A 21790-nucleotide genomic window follows, 5' to 3' on the forward strand; every position below is an offset into this window, starting at 1 on the left:
GACCACCTAGAGGGGTGGATTAGGGAGGGGGACACAAGAGGGGGAGGATATGGGGATATATGTATACATACATATAGATGATTCACTTTGTTAGACAGCAGAAACTAATACGACATTGTAAAGCAATTATACTCCAATAAAGATGTTTAAAAAAAAATGGGCTGGAGAAGATGAACTGCTGTTGAATCTTGCCATTCTAGAGAAGATGCCCAAGATCTTTCTAAATCTCCAAATTTACTGATATCATGAGGATATAACATTTTCCCCATAAAGAGCTATATTGTATAATCCACTTTATAAATCTATTAAAATTAATGGTGGCACAAAAATAATCTATATTATTATATACATTGTGGTAACTTGTATGGCATTAACCATGATCTTCAAAGAAACAAAATTTTTGTCGCAAATAAAGCTAGGCTTAGAACAGGTAGAGAATGGTAATAACTATCTGTAGAAAATTCTATAGCTTTCTGGAGTTGTAGGTCCAAGACACTCACCTGGGCCCACCACTGGCACAGTTGACTTGCTTCTACACATAAACCTGAGATCATTTTGAAATTGAAAGTATGTCTTGTAAAAGTAATAATTACTACACATGGTAGATCTTCAGGTTGTCCAAAGGGTCAAATTCTTGAGTGCTAAATCCACTAATGCCAAGGGTCTACTATATTTCAAAGAATAATCACTCTTGCTATAATACACATCTGTAGATGTAGGGGAAATATAAAGCATTATAAACACTAAAATAACTGTCAAATGTTTAGGTGTCATGTCATTTTGTGCATCCTACTGTGTGGAGATAGTTCAGCTTTCTGTGAATCACCTTTTAACTTCATCTAAGTAGCTGTTTAAACATGACTTCCTTTAGTTATACTTCAAGTATTCCAAGATAAGTTATCCTGTTTGAAAACTATTGTTTTCTTGCCTTTTTTTTTTTGGTCAGGTAGGGGTGCGACAGATGGAATTTGTGGGGGAAAATTATATATAAAGGATTTATAAATTAACCTTCAGGTACTTTTCAATTCCATGGGCACCAAATTCTCTTAGAAATATTGAAGGTGCTAGTAAAATGTATTATATGCTATTATAGAGCACAGTACTAAAATTGGTGGATACAACAAATTTGGAGACTTCCTTTTCTTTAACAAGACAACATGCCATGTTTTTCTGGAGTGACTGTGGTTATACCATATGCCTGTTCTATAAACTGCCTATCTAGGGGGCATTGTAGCATAATAGAAAACCATGGGTTTTAGAGTTATAAAAATCTGGATTCAAGTTTAACTGCTACAGTTGTGATGTGTGACTTTTTACAAAGTACTTGGAAATATTTAAGCCTTTGATTTCTGAGATTTTTAAAATATATATATTAGTGAAATGGAGATGATAATCTCATAAGCCTTCTATGTGGGCTAAATTAACTGAGTTAACACATATAAAGCACCTGGTACAGAGCCAGAAACAGCAGAGGTACAGTAAATGGTAGCAGTTTAATTTTTGATGTTTTCCCCTCATTCACAGATGTTTATAGCAGTCTTTATTATTAGGGATGATATTTTTTTGCCGTCTACATTTGTTAAGTTTTAAAGGAAATAGAAGTGTCAGGTTTTAAAGAATTTATTAATGGACTTTTTCAACTTTGAATGCTTGCTATGCATAAAACAAACCTTATTCTAATAAGGATTTGAATGAGAGGATTATGTTTTATAGTAAATTATGCCTGTTTTGCAAGTAGTATATTGGTCTACTACAGGGTTTAATTTTGTTTTAATTCACCTCAATTTTCTAGTCCACATAAAGTAACAAAATTGAGGTTATTTCATTTCTCAACAGGGAAGGTGTTTGTTTGCCAGTGGCAGTCCATTTGAGCCAGTGAAACTCAGTGATGGTCAAGTCTTTATACCAGGTCAAGGAAACAATGTATATATTTTTCCAGGTAAATGCCACCATTATTTATGTTATAGAATAATCATTAATAACTACATTAAAATTCCTTATGAAATTCTTTAGAATTTAAGATTTAAAAAACAATGGTATTTACAGGATTTTGCTATGAATGTACAGGAAAACTCAAGGAATTCAGCAAATCCAACTTGCTCTATTTCCCCTAAAAATTTATTTATTCATACCGTTCATTAAATTTGTTTTTATTATAGAAATAAAGTAGTACATGGTTCATAAAAATGCAAAAGGAACAGAATGTTAAAAAATTATTTAACCTCTCTATCTCCCCTTCGTACCTCCTTAGCATACTTATCAGCTATAACCACTGTGGTTTCCTTTGAGTTTTTCTGATGGTTACCATCATGACTGGCACACTTCTCCCTTATCTTGATTCTTCCAACTCTAGACTGTATGTGTGAACTTCCAACTGTGAAATCTAAGTAATAGTCCACACGTAATACCTAATACCTCCTAATACCTTGCTTTCTCTCTCTACCTGTCAATTTCTGTTACTACTTTTAGTTTTCCTGGTAGTTACCTTTATCTCTATATAATAAAGAGCTTTTGTAAGCAATTTAAGACAGTTTTTATTAGCTTGCCACAGTAAAAATGAAAAAAAAATCTGGTATTTAGCTTTCTTATCTCTTCTTATTTTATCTCTCAACTATGGTTGGTATTTCTACATTGCAGAGAACTTTTTGAAACTTACATTGTGTTCTGGTTGTTTTCCATGTTTTGTCTCTGGATTGATTCTGAAATTACATGATTATATGTTACTCATGTCTAAACAAGAGTGTGGTTTGATAAATACAGTAGAACCTGCAATTGTTGATCAACAAAATTTTTGACACTCAAAGTCTTTTAAGTGTCAAGTATAATGAATCCTCCTCTAATTTCTTGCCAGCTTCCTTCATTTCATCCTGATCCTGCCCCACAGCAAATCATTTCTGTGGTGCTTCTCTCTTGCCCATGTACACTCTTCCTCTTTGTGTTGGTCTCATTTTCCTGGAATACATCTTTGAATAAGTTTTTTTATGAAGCATGGATGAAAACTGAGTTTTTACGTATCTGAAAATGTCTTTATTTTGTTCTCTTGCTTGATGGTTTGGTTGGGTAGAGATTTGTAGATTCAAAGTCATTTTTGTCAGACCTTTGGAAACACTTCTCCATTCACTTTCAGTGGCCAGGGTTGCTGATGAGAAATCTGGTGTCAATGAGATTGTCATTCCTTTATACCTACTAGCTTTGTCTCCCTAAAAATGTTTCAGTGTTTTCTTTATCTTTAGATCTCTGAAATATTAGTGGGATGTATCCAGGTTTGGGCTTTATTTCTATCATGCATGTCTGCAGGTGGGCCAATTCACTATATTTTCTTTTCCAAAGGACTTTTTGTTCTGTCTTTCCCCCCCCTTATTTCTTTCCTTTCATTATTTCTGTTTTTCCCTTATGGAACTTGTGTTAGACCATGGTCAAATCCCTCTGTTGCCCTGACTTGTAACTTTTATTCATATTTTCGCCTCTTACCTTTTTTGTTCTTTAATATGGGGGATTTCTGTGGTGTTTGTTAATTTATCTGTATCTGTTTTGGTTTCCTTTTTCCTTTTTTTTTTAGCACTTCTAGTGTATGTTTTGTTTCAACAGTCATTTTTTATTGAAAATTTCAAACATATACAACAGTAGAGGGAAGAATGAAATCCCACGTTCCATTCTCCCACTTTTTGGCAGTTATCAATTTGTAACCAGTGTTATTTAATCTATACTCCCACCCACTCCACCTTCACTGGGTTATTTTAAAGCAAGTCAGAGACATCATATAATTTCATTAATAAGTGCTTCAGTATGTGTCACTAAAAAAAATAATTTTTAAAAAATTAAACATAACCATAATAGTGGTATCACACCAAAGGAAATAAATAATAATTGCTTAATATCATACCATCAACTCAGTAGGTTCAAATATTATTTTTTACTGTCAATACCTTTTCTTGTCATAGAATAACTTTTTAATAGCCACTTTTTTTTAAGCTTGCAGCATCCTTTCGGATCTCTCCTGAGAGTTATTACGATTCTTTTAAATATTTCTTCCTTTGTGCTGTTTATTTTCCAGAAGTTTCTGGTAATCCTTAGTTTATTCATTTTAATGAAAGAATTATGTGGAGTAAAATAGCGATTTGGCATGAATTTCCTTTGTACTTGTGTCTTTCTCCTTGTGGGCCTCTCCCTGAATATCTGACCACAGGCTCTAAGATTTTAGGACATATTTATAGCACACATAGGCTGGCATCAAGGAAGCACGTTATTATAACTGTTGTTAAAATAAAGATTTTGGGCCTGTGAATATCCTAGTGCACTTTCGTCCTTTTTCTAGTGCACTTTCCTCCTTTTCCCCCCAGCAGAGTGGTTGTGTAGAGTTCTGCTCTGCTTGTCTCTTGAGATCTAGCATCTGTAACAGAAACTCTGCCATCACTGATGATCCCCTTGTAGAACTTGATAATGTTCAAAATCAGTCTGTTCCATCCGACAGTATTTCTCTGGCATAAAGACCGTGAAAATAATACTTCTCTGCTGATTTTAACAAAGCCACTTTTAATATCGTATTTGACTAATGGAGAATTTGGCAGTTGATTACTTTTATATAACATTTCAATGTTCTAACTTTATTAATAACAGTTATTAGGACTATAAATATAGACAAAAGAATGACTTGGTAGCAGAGGTCAAAATGGGCTTAAAAACAGCATTGGCCAAAAGAACGATCAAAAAGCAGTTAAAAACTCAAGGCTTTGGAAATGTTTGAATTACCTACTCCAGCAATTATACCTGGATGAACAACACAATTAAAACCTAAAAGGGCCAGAGCCTTCCTAATCAGGAAGAAGTGACTTAGAGGTAAAGCTGTGCTTTTCATGGAGAGAGGTCAAGAGTTGGGAGTCTGGCACCTGTAAAGGATGGGATGCTAGTGAGCCACCTCCCACTTTGGGCTGAAACCTTAAAGGACTGTACCTTGGAGTGTGGGTATAGTTTGCACTTGAGGTGATCTGGAAAACCTCAAGCCTTTGTTTTGGCCTACCAGTGCCCACAAGTGCCTGGCAGAAGCAAGCAGAAGTCTTCTCTGGTACAAGATAACAACACTATCCTATTCCTCAAGTTACTTTTACAAATAAATTTTCAAATACAACCCTAGTTAAGAAATAAAAGATAATGAAGCACATAAAGAGACAAGCCAACACAAGCCAAAAGTAGCAGATACAACAAAAAGAAAACTCTGGAACTCTAAGTATCAGAGAAGTGCTGTGAAACAAATACGCTTATTATGTGTATGGGATAAAAGCCAAGCTTGAAAAATTCAGCCAAGTAACACTAAATTCTACAATTGAAAAATACAATAAATTAAGAACTCAGTGAATGAGGCTTACAACAGATTAGACCAAAGGAAATTAATAAACTGGAAGATAAGCCAGAAGAAACGATCCAGAGACCAAAAAAGGGGGGAAATATGGAAAAACAGATATATACCGTTAATTGATATACATTTAATTGAGGTCCCAGAGAAAGATGAAAGTAAAGCAGAGGCAATATTTACAGGCCTCATGGCTGAGAACTGACAGATGACATCACTACACAATATTCAGGAAGCTCAGTGAAATCCACATGGGATAAGTAAAAAGAAATCTACATCCAGTAACATCCTTGTGAGGCTTCAGAAAACAACAACAAAGAGAAGACTGTGAATTCAGCCAGAGCAAACAGACCTCCTTCAAAGGAATAATTGTCAGGCCAACTGACTTCTCAACAGCAACAAGAGGCCAGAAGACAATGGAGTGACCTGTGTGAGTGGCTCTACAAAATACTTGTGAAGCTAGAGCTCATTACACAGTGAAAAGCCCCTTCAAGGATTAAAACAAAATGAAGATATTTTCAGACGAGGAAAAAAAGAGGATTCACCATCTGCAGACATGTAAGAAAGGAAAGTAAATTCTAAAGAGTATTCCTTAGGCAAAAGACAATCCCAGCTAGAAGCTCAGAGATGTAGGAAAGAATGAAGAGCAAAGAAAGTTGTGAATATTTGAGTTAAACAAAAGGAACGTTTTATGTGTAGAGCAAAACAATAATGACGTGGGATTTTGAAAGATATAGAGACAAAATTAAAAGGCACAATAATAATAGCTTATCGGTTACATAGAGTTAAACTGTTAGGAGATCCTAACTTCCATTGTCTGGCAGGAGGGCAAACTAAAAATTAACATGTCACTTTGATCAGAATGCATGTTATAAATTTTAAGATAACCACTAGAAGACTAGAAGAACTTCCAAACTATGATAAGAGAATATTAGGGGAGGAAATGAAATGATTTTTTTTTTAATCCAAAAGGCAAGAAAGAATAGGAAAGGGAATATGGAATAGACAAATGTAAGAAGACAATAAATTTTGCCCCAAACATTTAATTAACTACATTAAACGTAGATGGAATGAATATTCAACTTAAAAAGAAAATTATCTAGAGGCTGGGTTAAAATAATGAAGCTATTAACCACCGTGATCCTCTTCCCATCCCTGAGTAACTGAGTTACCATACTTCCCCACTCTGGCCAAAGACTGCTGGGATACTCTCTGAATAGTGTGAAACCCCGAATAGAGTTTGCCGTATTCATGCTCATAGCGATCAATTTTTTAAGTTCCTTACATATGAGAAACACTCAAAGGAAGGGATTTTAAGGAAAATCCCTTACATGAACAATTTATTTCATAAAAGAAACTAAATAGACAAACAGAAAAAAGCCGTTTAGGAAAAAACAGATTATGTGGGGAAATGGAATGTTAAAAAAAAAAAAAAAACTATCAGTATCCTCATGGAGACAAATATTCCAGACACAAGACAGAATTTTATTTTTAAAAAAATTCGAAAACAAAAATGAGCTCTGGAAAATGAAAAGTTTGGTAGGAGGATTATAAGAAAAAGTTGAAGAAGTCATCTGGAAATAGAGCAAAGATCAGAGGATGGAAAATAAAGAAAAGAAAATTAGAGGACTAGTCCAGGAGGTGCAATATCAGAAAGTAGAAATTTCAGGGAGAGAGAACAGAAAAGTGGAGGGAAGGAAATTATCAACGACTTCATGAACATTTCCCCAAATTGCAAGACCCAATTTCCAGATAGGAAGGGCCCACCTACCAAGTGCCAAATATGGTGGGCGAAAGTAATGCACCTCAAGGCACACATTGTGAAATTACAGAACATTAGGTACAAAAAAACATCTTACCTACTTCCAGAGATGCAACAAAAAGATAATCGTTGAAAAAGGATCTGGAGTCAAATTGGCACCAGACTTCTCACCAACAATGCTGGAAGCTGTGAGTTATTGAAATAATGCCTTACAATTCTTAAGGAAAATTATTTCCAAATTAGAATTTTAAACCCAGACAAACTATCAAATAAAGTGGAAGGTAGTAAAAACGTGAGTGTGTGTGTGTGTGTGTGTTGGGGTGCTGGCGGGGGCTCTTCAAAAATGCAAGATTTCCAGAAATGTATCTCCTATGCACTGTTTTTCAGAAAACTACTGGAGAATATATCCTACCCAAAAAATGGAGTAACAAAAATACTAGGAAGAAGTGAGATTTAGGAAATGGACTCAACTTAGAAGCAAAGGGAATCCCCATGAAGATGAAGAGAGTTTCTAGGATGATAGCTCCATATCTGGAATGGAGAGCAACCAAGCCAGATTGGAGTTTCAGCAGAGATTTATTCTCGAGGATGAAATTAGAGAAATGTGAAATAGCTGAAATTACTAGATGATTTAGACAACTAAATGAATAAGTGTCTCAGCATGAAATAATTTTAAGTACCGAAAAATCAAAGGAAAAAGCAGGACAATAACCTTAGGGAAAACAAAAAGGCAGAAGAGGAAAAGTTAGGATATAATGTTAATACACGGCTCAGCTGTGAAGAGCACTTATGAAGTCGTAATAATATAAACACTGATTCAACCAAAATTATGCTCTAACTATATTGGTAAGAGGGCTGGAAATGTGCAAGAAAGCTAAATACTTATTTCCAACAGGAAGGAGTCGGTGATCTCCAAAACTCAAAGTCAATCAGAAGAAATAGAAGCAAGCTGTGAGAGAGAGAAATACTAAAATAATCAGCTAAAAGAATTAAAAGTAGTTACTTCTGTAGAGCAAGAAATGGAGGATTAGAGATGGACTGGGAATTGATTTTTTTTAAGTCAGTATCAACATTTTTTAAAAAATATTTATGTATTTTGGGCTGCGTTGGGTCTTAGTTGCAGCACACGGGCTCTTCCTTGTGGCGCATGGCTTTCTCTAGTTGTGGCGCGTGGGCTCAGTAGTTGCGGTTGCATGGGCCTAGTTGCCCCGCAGATTGTGGGATCTTAGTTCCCCAACCAGGGATCGAACCCCCATCCCCTGCATTGGAAGGCGGATTCTTAACCACTGGACCACCAGTGAAGTCCCGGGAATTTATGTTTTTGTAACAACTGTTGATGAATTGTATGCATTTGTAATTTTGATAAATGTGAAAACTAAATTGAGAAAAGCCATTTGATATTTCTAAAATTGTTTCTTCTAATAAGTAAGAATTATAACAGTTAAAGATCACTTAATTTTAGTGCTCAGATTTATCTTGCCTGCTTCATTGTTTGAAGGGGCTGTTTGGGGTAGGGGTGGGTTACCATTAATTTGCTTTAAATCTAGGAATTTATTTGGCTACTTTCATAATTGGAAGTGACTTTACTAAGTAAACTATTTAAAATGTATTCCAGGTGTGGCTTTAGCTGTTATTCTCTGTAACACCCGGCATATTAGTGACCATGTTTTCCTAGAGGCTGCAAAGGTAAATGTTTTAAATATTGTTTGGTTATTTTATAAAGGATGAATTATAAAGCTGAATGGATCTTAAAAACAGAGAGAGAATGGGTTAAATCTGCCTTATGAGTGGAAAGGAAGTTACTCATCCGTTGCTTTTTTGATTTACCTTCTACTTTTGCATAAAATTAATTTATCATTTTTCCAGTGTTGGATTGTTAGCTATGAATCCTTTCATAAATACTGTACCAGTATTACACATATCTGAAAGTATGTTTTGTGACAGCATAGATAAAATGTCTTTAAATCTGATTTTTTTAAAAGTCTTTAAATCCGGTTATTTCTTTACTGTTTAGTGGTAAACGGTTTTAACTTCTGCAGTGGTTTAAGTGTATTCCTGCTAGAAATAAGGAAAACATGTTACCTGTATTATTCTCTGCTCCCCCAACCCTTTCCCCATTTTATTAGTCCTTATTATTCTGTTATTTAGGCAAACAGAAGTAAAGTTCTCTTTTTTTCTCTTCAGGCTCTGACAAATCAATTGACGGATAAAGAGCTAGCTCAGGGGAGACTTTACCCGCCACTTGCTAATATTCAGGAAGTTTCTATTAACATTGCTATTAAAGTAAGTAATAATTTATACCTCTTCACATAAATTTTAATGGTGTTTTCTTCATGCAAGTAACACAAGTTCATTAGAGAAAAATCAGAAACATTTAGAGGGTGAAAAGAAATTTTAGGTTGCTCATATTCTTACTACAGAATATAACTCACATTTGTTGCCTTCTATTGTTTTTTCTTCCCAAACACATAATAAAAACGCACACACATGCAGTCACCTGTGCCTGTTTTTAAAATTGGTTTCTCACTGCGGTTTTTTCCACTTAATATATTGTAAGCCTTCCCCCAGGTAAATCAATAATAATTCTCATGATCACTAATGCTTCATGGAATTCTCTTTGTTATATCATAGTTTGCTTAACCATTTCTCTATTTTGGGGGACATTTAAGCATCTTTCGTTTTGTTAGAAATAATATTGTAGTGAACATCCTTAGATAAGTCTTTATGTGCATTTGTGATTGTTTTTTCTTAAGATAAATTTCTAATCCTAAGAACAAAAGGATTAACATGCTGAGGCCTCTGATATACATTGCCAAATGATTTTTTTTTTTTTTTTTTTTTTTTTGGGGACCAAGCCGCTCCGCGGCATGTGGGATCTTCCCGGACCGGGGCACGAACCCGTGTCCCCTGCATCGGCAGGCGGACTCTCAACCACTGCGCCACCAGGGAAGCCCCAGAATACCTTACTATTGTAAAACAACTGAAGAATTTAGAGCCCAGAATTAGGATGAATAGAGTTCAACTTGAGAATTACAGGATATTATAGGTGGGACAGATTTTGGGATGTATCAGTTGGTTAGATTACTGGTGTGTCCGCATGAAAGGTAGTACATGGGGAAATAGACGGAGATCTGTGCTGGGGTTGGTATAGGAGCAGAGCCCCCAGGTCGTCTCTCTTCCCCCTCCTTCTCCGGTGTCCTGAGGCTTTCCTTTTTAGGAGCCACGGGATCAGGTGAGCAGACAGTGCTGTGTATCTGTCGCCCAGCACCACCCACAGCCACTGGGCAGCCCCATATAGTCACCGGTCACCTGCCACATGCCTGCTTGATCAAGGAGGACTCCCGCCCATCTCAGGCCTTGCCCCCAGCCTTCTCTGTGGGTACAGATATGTTTCCTACAACAGACTGGGCAATACAGTTGACCCTCGAACAATGCAGAAGTTAATGACCGACCCTCTGCACAGTCGAAAATCTACATATAGCTTTACTGTTGGCCCTCAGTTTTCCGAGGTTCCGCATCCACAGATTCAACCAACTGGGGATCACGTAGTACATATTTAGTGAAAGAAATTCACATATAAGTGGACCTGCACAGTTCAAACCCGTGTTGTTCAAGGGAATTCTGTCTCAAAATAGAGTGAGGTTGAACTCCTAAGACCAAGGACCATCTTGGTCTATCTAATTCCCTTGGAATTAGTTCCAAGGGAACTATCTAATTCCCTTGGAATGGTAATTAGAGGAGGAGAAAGACATAATTGTTTGATTTTTTTTTTTTTTTTACCACATATCACTGCATTGTTTTAAAGTTAAAATTAAACCATAACTTGAGAACTTAACTAGATGACAGGCACCATGCTACCCTGTGAGGAAGCTCTTCATACTACCCCATCTTACATCAAAACAGAGAGTCATGGGCTTCCCTGGTGGCGCAGTGGTTGAGAGTCCGTCTGCCGATGCAGGGGACACGGGTTCGTGCCCCGGTCCGGGAAGATCCCACATGCCGCGGAGCGGCTGGGCCCGTGAGCCATGGCCGCTGAGCCTGCGCGTCCGGAGCCTGTGCTCCGCGACGGGAGAGGCCACAACGGTGAGAGGCCCGCGTACCGCAAAAAAAAAAAAAAAAAAAACAGAGAGTCACAGGCTTTATCTTCACCACCAGTCATTGTGTGTGGCTTGCCACAAAGATCAGAAATTCATTCAAGCCAGTTTAGGTGGGAAGTAACCTAGCTTAACTGTTTAGGATCTGGGACCTAGAATCAGAATGCTTTGGGTTTGAAACAACAGTTCTCACTTTAAATAGCTTGGGCAAGTTACTTAAACTCCTCAAACTTTGGTGTTCTCATGTATAAAATGAGAATAATAATAGTACTTGTGTCCTAGAGTTCTTGGGAGGATTAAATGAGATACCCACGTAAAGCACATAGAACATGCCTGGCACTCAGTGATGGTGGTGGTGAGTTGCCATGTATAGGTTCTAGCCCTAACTTTACTTGACCTTATAGTTCTAGTGTCCAACACCTGATTTATAATAATTTCTATGTCTTTTAATTCAAATTCTAGAGGAAAAACATCTGGCTCACTTTGGGTTAGATTTTCACCCTAGTCCAGCCACCTATGACTAGGAAGTAGAGTCTCCTACACACAGTCTCAGCAGGGCGGTGGGGAGGGACACAGGTGGGGCAGGCTACCAAGTAGGTCTGCTGGACCAACACACGGTAGAGCTTAAAATTATTGAAGTATTAAGGAAATGCTGATAATAATTCGGGGGGGGGGACTTTAAAGTCACTTTAAAACACATTGAACTTATGGTGAGACTGCAGATGTTTTTACCTTTTAATAGTATGTGAATGTCTTGAAGTGAGTCAAAGTAATGTTATTTTTTATTATAAAAAAACGCCATTCTTCCAAATTCATTACTTTGTGTTTTAATAATACTTTTTCTCTTAAATGGGTTAATACTCAGAGTCTACACAGTAATCTTTTTTATTTTTCAGGTTACAGAATATCTATATGCTAATAAAATGGCTTTCCGATACCCAGAACCTGAGGACAAGACCAGATACATTCGAGAAAGAATATGGCGAAGTGAATACGATTCCCTGCTGCCGGATGTGTACGATTGGCCAGAGCCTGCGTCACGCCCTCCACCAACAACGGAATAGAAGCACACCACTGATAAACACTTTCCATGCTTCACGGACTCCTTTCTTCAGACAAAAAGAGAGGACGTTCTCAAATTTATGGGTTTTTCTGTGTTTTATTCTCCCCTACCACTTTGCTTATTTTTTCCCATGAATCTCCACTTCTGTCTGTACAGGATGGACCTGTTGACTACATTGTTAATGCCCACCTGCACCCTGAAATCAGATGACCATAATGCTTTCATTCTGATTTGTAGGTCATACCACATCAGAGATATTAAAAAGGTACTTGCGAATGTCTTCACTTGTGCTCCTGTTCACTCTTGCCGAAGTATTTGCTATTTACTATTATAGCTAATCATCTTCTCTCACCCAGTTCTTTTAGGGCTACTAAAATAGAGATTTACTTCTGTGGATATGAGTACAGAATTTTGGGAAGAAGACAAATTTAACCAAATTCTAAGGACAAATTGTCAGTATCTAAAAATGTCCTTTTATTTCCGCTTCATTTTACCTTCATGCTCTGAAATTCCTTTTCAGTAGATAGATCAGGAAAAATCTACTCTATTATGTATTTTCTGGGACTAAACTGAGGCTTAACTATAACGTGGGAGAAATGTGAAGTACTGCCGCCTTTATACAAATAAACTAGTCATTGTTTTCAACAGTGTATAAAAATCTCAGTGTAACTTTTTAAAATAAATATCTTAAATTGCTTCAATTCTGCTATTTTATTGCCCAACGAGAAATTCAGGTTTGCTTATTATGAAAAACACATATTTTCATTTTCTTCTAGATGATTCTAAAGAAGGGGGTATAGGATACCTGATGCATAAATTATGATTTTTGACAGCGTGTGACCTAACAGATTAGCCATATGTTTCACATCTAAATGAGTCATATTTAGACTCATCTATGAGTCTATACCCTTATTCCAGTAGTGATGCTCTTTATTACTTGATATAATTTTGGAATGTTCATATGATACATTCCTTTAACTATCATTAGTAGTGACAACTCTTTCTCCATTGAAGGTGGATTTAATTGTTTGAAACCACCAAAATTAATTTAGAGCTAAGTGGGAATGAATAAAGTAGGTGTTCAGACCAGTAAATGTCATTTTTAATCCCAGTAAAATGGGGAATAACTGGCTAGTGAGACCAGTTTTCTTATGTGGCTTACACATTGGAGAGTTCCTACAGAACAATCCCAAACATTTTGAGAAGTAGTATTGCTATATATGAGCCTAACATAGTTTGCTTTGGGGGAACAAACAAAACTTAAATGCCCATTGTAGAATATTAACTACGAAAAATTATTCATAGCTACATATCAGTGTGCACATTATTTGATTTTTCCCTCCACAGTCCTTGATATGTTAGATGTGATATTCTGCAGGGAGATAAAAAGGCTTCATTTTTATGTTCCTGCCTCCTTTTACCTATAGGTAGAGGCTGATTCACAATAATTTTGAATATAATTCAGTGTTTTTAAGAATGCTCAAAATAGCATTGCCATTTGGAGTATGGGAAAATGCAGTTGGTTAAACCCACTTAACAGATGAGTAAAGTCAGAGGTATGTTATATCATCAATCTGTTTTGTAAAAAAAAGCAATCGGGTCACAATTTGTTTTTTCAATTAAGGAAAAGGTTTATGTTTTTCATATTACTTTTGTCAAAACAAAATCATCCACAAAAATATTTTCTGTGAAATCTTGATTTTAGTTTAACATTACAAGTAAAATAATTTACAGACCTGTTTTTCACCTAATGCTTATTGAAGACGGGAAAATGTAGAATTAAAGTAATTTTACTAAGATGTTTGCTTATTAAATATGCCTAATACAGTATACATGGAAATTTAAAATATTTTAAGGAAAAAACAAGGCCAAATGGCATATAGCCTGCTTGCTTAAATAAGACAGAAATCATATTTATTTAGAAGCTACTTATTATATATTATTTACCAACCAGTATTTTAAGAAGTAACAGTTTTTCGGATACAAATTAAAATGTTTTAGTATATAAGCTAAGAATACAGGCAGGAGCTAACAGCATGGTGGGAAGGGAGGTGGCATAATGGCAGCAAATTGGAAAAGAAATGGACCCTCTATGGAAACTTTTGCCCAGCGAAAAGGTAATTAACTTGAAAAATAGCAATGGACAGTCATTTTTATTCTTTTGAAAAAAGAAGAAATTCTGTAGATTAGTCTGTCATATTATTTAGTGGGAAAAGTGAGAATACCTATTTTTCTAATCTGAGACCACCCACCTGTACTGTGAAATAAATTGGATAACTAATGAGGGTAAGGTTTATTGACTATAATGGGAAAAGTGTTAAAGATTTTGGTTAAAACCTTCTTAAGGGATGGATTCTTAACCAGGAAGTTGCCACCAAGTCACTGTGAAGCTTTAAAATGCAGATACCTCTGCCCCCTCCTTTAAGGCCCCCTGGACCACCTGGAGCAGGGCTGTGGCAGGTGTATTTTCAGTAGGTCCCCAGGTGATTCTGATGCACACACTTCCCCTCCCCTCCCAATCACTGTCTTAAAGTGGATGCCCAGATCATGTGGAGAGCTAACTAAATCCTCCTGCTGATGCGGTGGGTCTGGGGTGGGGCCTGAGATCCTGCATTTCTGACAAGCTCCCAGGTGATGCCCGTGCTGCTGGTATAGAGAACACACTGAGTGGCACTGCTCCAGAGTACTGAGTGTGGTGTGCGTTTTGTAAGTTTAGTGCTCAGATAGTATATACTTTCTCTGAAAAAGAAAACTGAAATTCTGTTCTTTCATCTATTTTTTGTTATGTATAACTTACCTAGGATGTTCATAAGAACAAAAATACAGAACTTTTATTAAACAGCTTATTCTGAAAATATGTAAATAGAACATTGTTCAATTCTAAATTAGATTTTAAATATACTTGTTAAGGAAAACCTAGCAACTAGTTTTCATTTATAAAAGATTATCAAGTGGACATTTGTTCTCTGTTATTATTTGTCTTATGATATGACTTACCCTATCCTTTGTCTTTTCTTTCTCTAAATTATGAGCCTCTGGAGAAATGAGATTCTACATTCTCCTTTGATAAGGAGTTGCTAGTGAATTGAGACCAAAGCATAACAATTATCAAGGGGTATGGAGCATTATTTACCCTCAGATAACTGAGAAACCCCAAGGGGAGAGTAGAGGAGTGGGAGAAGTCTTGCCTTAGAAAAAATACTTCATCCAAATGCTCCTGTTGCTTTTCCCAAGCCCATTCAGTACCCCTCAAAAATAACCTCTTCAAACTTTGAACAGCTCCAAGGTTGAATTCACCAAAATGGAATCAGCTGTGTTGCGCATACATCCTTGAGAACATTAATATAAAGCTCAAAGCTCTCTACTGGGATTCCATTTAAAGGGACTGTCCTAAAGAATGAAGCAACACCAATATCGTAATTCCTCTCCACAGGTGCGGGTACATTGCTGACTTTATAGAAAATGGCAGAGAGATTCATTATCTACTTTGGCTCTCAACTGATTTATCATTTGTACTTTCATGTACATCTAGATGTTAAAATGAAATAAATCCTCCACAGACAAGCTAAATAGAGTAACATACTTAATATTTAAAATATTCAAGACAATTTTACTACAGAAAACTTACCTCTCATCTGAAGTCAAGATGTTTTAATATAAGTGGACAAAAAGCTCAATGCTTTGTTCCAAATTTTATAAATTAATCTGGGCCTAATTAGGACAGGACTCTTATTGCATAATTCCCTTAATCCTTGCCAGCAGTTTCTCAAATAAACCAGTGATTAGATTTTAAAACAATAATTACTTTCGTTACTTGGGTATGGAAAATAGTGCCTCTCAAAGAGAAAAAGTCAGGGTCTGGAAATGTGTACAGAGTTCAGTGACGTAAAACACAAATTAAGTCAAATGACTGGGATGCTTTGTATATTTCTGTAACAGCTTTTTGCCAGTAAACTGACTCTTTGATATGGCTATTTAATCAATCCTGTTTTTCCCAAATAAAAACTTATTTTCCACTTTGCTCTTTGGGAAATTACCCCTACATTCAGCACACTTTTAAAAGTTTTAAGACGAAGGGGAGATTTATGGATATATACTCCCCAATTTTCAGTATGTCCTTTTATGTTCTAGGAAAACTGTTCCCCTTTATTTTCCTAATTTTAAGTGTACACTCTAGCAAATCATTGATTCCTACATAGTCACTGAATTAGCACCAACACTTTAGGTATGTTCAGTTAGCAAATGATGATAAACTAAATTTTATGGATAGCACCTACTCTGCCGGGCATTGTCCTAAGCAGCTTACATGCATCAGCGTATTTAATCCTCACAACCACCTTCTGTCACTGTGCCTCTTTTACAGAGAAGGATACAGATGCTCAGATAGGTTTAAAAGATTCGCCCAAGTTCTCTGCTGGTGAGAGGCAGAGCTGTGTGTCACCTCAGCCCTTCTCAGGGAAGAAGGGCCTCTGTGACCGGCGATTTTATCTGGATCTTAAATACCTTATCTTCAGGAATTGTTATTTCAGATGAAAATTGTTCACCTATTATGATATTAGTCTTAGGTCCTTTTTAACGTGTTTTACCAGTTCACGTGATTTTTACTTTTTCCCATTTATAATTCAAATACAACATAAACCTATTTAATTTGTTAGTCTTAAGCATTTTAAGTACTAGATGTAAACAAAAGATTTGGTTTTGAATTTGATAAATTACACCAAGAATTCCAGCTGACATCTTTTGATTTGCTAATCTTCACAAAACCACCAACTGCTATCGCTCTGTGCAAATCAGTTTCAATAGTGCTTATACACTTTGTATCTTGACATCTGCCGTTGTCGATATGAATTGGAGTTGTAAGATATATTTTTAATTATGTCTATTGTATTACATCCATGTCTATAACTTCTTCCACTAAAAGGTCATAACAGAAAGTAGTAATATAAAAATGTATGTGTGGAATAAGGAATTTCTGAGATCTATTTTAGCTAAATATTTGACAAAGTAAAATTTCTGCCTCATGTTTTATTATACTTTGCCTAATGACCTTTAACTGAAATTAAAACCATATTTTGCAATTGATATTGTGTTTCCTTTGGTAACATCCCAAGCATTCATTATTGACTTGAAAGAAGCCACACATAGCAAAAGTCATTGCTTACCCTTTCTCACCTTTGTATTTAAGATAAAGAGATGGAATAAGCCATCTTCTGGTAATAGCTTATGGGAATACCAGTTTAAGGGGAACGCCTTGTGTAGAGTGTATTTTACCAGATTGACTTACTCCAGATGGTTCCAGGAGTCAGTCTAAAAACTTCCTAATGGTGTGAACTGTTTTCTTCTCATTTGTTATAAATTTCTTATCATAAATTCTACTGAGATGTGTGTATTTTCTTTTTTTAAATTTAAGTATAGTTGATTTACAATGTTGTGTTAGGTGTACAGCACAATGATTCAGTTTTTATATATACACATATTCTTTTTCAGATTCTTTGCCCTTATAGGGTATTACAAGGTATTGAATATAGTTCCTTGTGCTATACAGTAGGTCCTTGTTGGTTATCTCTTTTAAATATAGTAGTGTGTATCTGTTCATCCAAAACTTCGAGATGTGTGTATTTTCTTAATAAAATTTTCATATGCATCAGAAATGTATGACCTTGTTTTTAAAGGCTGCTGTATATAGGGCACTCCTAAAACTTGGTATTATTTTAAACCTTAAAACACATGCACACTGCAGAATACTTGATCCCTTGGGACTATGCTGTTAGACCGAAATTCACTGTGGAGCTAGTCGTGCTCCCCATTTTTTCATTTCCTTCTGTTTGTTTCCCTACTCCCTTTCTCTCCTTAGTTTGTTTAATCAGAGGAGTAAAGGAATGAGTTCTCATCTCTTCCCCCTACCGCATACAGATTCTAAGACCCTAACGTTAGAATACTAAAGCAGGAAAACTGTATGTTGATTTTGTGATAAAGGGGGAAATGGTATAATAGCTTATACTTACTGAGTACTTCCTTCAAGCCAGGTACTATTCTAAGTACCTGATACGCATTTACTCATTTAAACTTCACAACAACCTTATGAGGTGTTAGGTACTGATATTTTCCCCATTTTACAGATGTAAGGTCTGAGGCGCAGAACTCTTAGGGTCACATAGCTACTTAAAATGGCAAAGCCACTATTCAGAGCTCCTGCGTCCTGTTTTGACAAAACTCTGATCCTGTTTAAACTAGATTCTCCACGTCCTCTGAGCACAGGCTGAGCAGCACAACACGGCTGTAGAACATCCCAGTCGTGCTCAGTCAAAATCACTAATTTCAAGACACCCTCAATGCTCCTGGCACTTGCCCGTCCAGTGACTCTGATACCTTCCCTGTTGTCAGATTCCCTGACATCCTCCCACACCCTTGCTCTCGAGACAGCTTTGCTTCCTATTTCACAGACAAATGAGACGATCAGAAGAGAATGTCCTCAAGCTCCCCTTCTCCCCATCTCCCCAGGAACCTTGAGAAAGTGAAAAGCAGCAGCTCCTAACTTCCAGGAGCTGGCCTGATACTAGGAACTCACAGCTAGGCCTCGGCCGGTGCTCTCCTGTTGAATGGAAACCATCTCACATCAGACAAGAACATCGACATCAGACAAGGCCGCTCTGACCACAATGGATCAAGGCCCAAACAAGGCTACTCCACCATCACGTCTACGCATGGACAAACCTAAGCATTGTCCAAACCACAGAAATAACCTCCCTCGCGCCTTCCCCCCGGCCCCCGCATCCTGGCTAATATGCTTGATTACAATACTTTACCAATGACAGTTTTAGCCTCACTCTAGTCTGCATTCCCTATAGAAAAGGTTTATTGAGATAATCAGTCATACGTGTGTCCCTGCTTCCTGACAGCACCCAATCCAGAGTGAACCCCGGCTTCCGTGGGCCCTCTGCAAAACTACCCAGCGAAACCCCGAATCCTGTAATAGATGCTTCCTAACACACTCATACTGACACCCCAGAGTTCCCCATGTGTGCCCTCTCCCCGGCTGCAGTGAGTGATAAACCCAACTTGGTCACAGTTACAGCTGTGCTCTTGGTGCTTTTTGGCTGGAGGGCAGTGCCAAACTGCATCTGCACCCACGTGCTTAGGAATGGGCCACACTCCTGTCAGCCAGAAACAGCCCCCCACTTGGGCATGAGGTACCATCTCCTCTCACCTGCTTAAGGGCCTTGCTCATCAATTCTCCCCTCTCTGCATCATCCGTTTTCCCTCTATTGGATCACTGTCATGCTGACTGGGGCTGGAGGACTCCTGACTCTTCTTCCCCTCCAGCTATTGCCCCAAGTCACTATTCTTTAAATCAAAACCCTTCAATACTTCCTCTATACTTCCTGACTTCCATTCTTCTCCTTCCACTTGCTCTTGAACCTCTCCAATCAGGCCTTCATAGCCAGCATCCACAGAAACCTACACACTGCCAAATTCAAAGGTCACACTTTAATTTTACTAGATCCGTAAGCATCATTTGTCACAGTTGATCACTCCCTCCTTTTCATTATTATTTTTTAATATAGATATAATTTCAAACTTAGAAATGTTGCAAGAACAGTGCAAAGAACTCCCAAGCACCTTTACCAACATTCACCAATTGTTTATATTTTGCTCTATTAGTTTCGTCATTCTCTCTTTCTCTCTCACTATATAAATATTTATTTGATGATTTAAGAATAAATTGCAGACATGATGCCCCTTTACTCCTAAGTACTTCTGTGTGCATTTCCTAAGACCAAAGGTATTCTCTCACATAATCATAGAATAGGATTCTTTATGTATAGTATCATGTCATCTGCAAACAGTGACAGTTTTACTTCTTTTCCAATTTGTATTCCTTTTATTTCTTTTTCTTCTCTGATTGCTGTGGCTAGGACTTCCAAAACTATGTTGAATAAGAGTGGACATCCTTGTCTTGTTCCTGATCTTAGAGGAAATGCTTTCAGTTTTTCACCATTGAGAATGATGTTTTCTGTGGGTTTATCTCTGTGCTTCCTGGACTTGGGTGGCTATATCCTTTCCCACGTTAGGGAAGTTTTTGACTATAATCTCTTCAAAGATTTTCTTGGGTCCTTTCTCTCTCTCTTCTCCTTCGGGGACCCCTGTAATGCAAATGTTGTTGCATTTAATATTGTCCCAGAGGTCTCTTAGGATGTCTTCATTTCTTTTCATTCTTTTATCTTTATTATACTCCGTTCTTCTGCTTCAGTTATTCTGCTATAGATTCCTTCTACTGTATTTTTCATTTCGGTTATTGTATTGTTCATCTCTGTTTGTTTGTTCTTTAATTCTTCTAGGTCTTTGTTACACCTTCTCGATCTTTGCCTCCATTCTTTTTCCGAGGTCCTGGATCATCTTCACTATCATTATTCTGAATTCTTTTTCTGGAAGGTTGCCTATCTCCACTTCATTTAGTTGTTTTACTGGGGTTTTATCTTGTTCCTTCATCTGGTACCTAGCCCTCTGCCTTTTCATCTTGTCTATCTTTCTGTGAATGTGCTTTTTGTTCCACAGGCTGCAGGATTGTAGTTCTTCTTGCTTCTGCTGTCTGCCCTCTGGTGGATGAGGCTATCTAAGAGGCTTGTGCAAGTTTCCTGATGGGAGGGACTGGTGGTGGGTAGAGCTGGCTGTTGCTCTGGTGGACAGAGCTCAGTAAAACTTTAATCCGCTTGTCTGCTGATGGGTGGGGCTGGGTTCCCTCCCTGTTGGTTGTTTGGCCTGAGGCAACCCAACACCGGAGCCTACCTGGGCTCTTTGGTGGGGCTAATGACAGACTCTGGGAGGGCTCACTCCAAGGATTACTTCCCAGAACTTCTGCTGCCAGTGTCCTTGTCCCCACGGTGAGCCACAGCCACCACCCCCTCCGCCTCTGCAGGACACCCTCCAACACCAGCAGGTAGGTCTGGTTGTCTCCCCTGGGGTCATTGCTCCTTCCCCTGGGTCCCGATGCACACACTACTTTGTGTGTGCCCTCCAAGAGTGGAGTCTCTGTTTCCCCCAGTCCTGTCGAAGTCCTGCAATCAAATCCAACGAGACTTCAAAGTCTGATTCTCTAGGAATTCCTCCTCCCATTGCTGGACCCCCAGGCTGGGAAGCCTGACGTGGGGCTCAGAACCTTCACTCCAGTGGGTGGACTTCTGTGGTATGTGTTCTCCAGTCTGTGAGTCACCCACCCAGCCGTTATGGGATTTGATTTTACTGTGATCGTGCCCCTCCTACCGTCTCATTGTGGCTTCTCCTTTGTCTTTGGATGTGGGGTATCTTTTTTGGTGAGTTCCAGCGTCTTCCTGTCAATGATTGTTCAACAGTTAGTTGTGATTTCGGTGCTCTCTCAAGACGGAGTGAGAGCACGTCCTTCTACTCCGCCATCTTGAACCAATCTCCCTGTAGCTAAGTTTTTTAAGAGAGCTTTGAATTTCTTTTATTTTATATTTTGATTTTATGACTAGAACAAATGAGCTGTAAAAAGTTATGAGATGATC

General features: G+C 37.6%; 1 protein-coding gene across 1 annotated transcript in view; it reads left to right on the forward strand.

Annotated features, from left to right (window-relative positions):
* The window catches only part of ME2 (malic enzyme 2), a 55713-nt gene extending 38365 nt beyond the window's left edge, over positions 1–17348 (forward strand). The window contains exons 13-16 of the mRNA XM_024756829.1: positions 1837–1939; positions 8725–8795; positions 9294–9392; positions 12100–17348. Of these exons, the coding sequence (XP_024612597.1) occupies positions 1837–1939; positions 8725–8795; positions 9294–9392; positions 12100–12267 (441 nt within the window). The 3' untranslated portion in view covers positions 12268–17348. The remainder of the gene's footprint in view (positions 1–1836; positions 1940–8724; positions 8796–9293; positions 9393–12099) is intronic.
* Positions 17349–21790: the final 4442 nt, after the last annotated feature.

Source organism: Neophocaena asiaeorientalis, unplaced genomic scaffold, assembly GCF_003031525.2.
Source record: "Neophocaena asiaeorientalis asiaeorientalis breed wild unplaced genomic scaffold, Neophocaena_asiaeorientalis_V1.1 scaffold133, whole genome shotgun sequence".
NCBI classification, from domain to species: domain Eukaryota; kingdom Metazoa; phylum Chordata; class Mammalia; order Artiodactyla; family Phocoenidae; genus Neophocaena; species Neophocaena asiaeorientalis.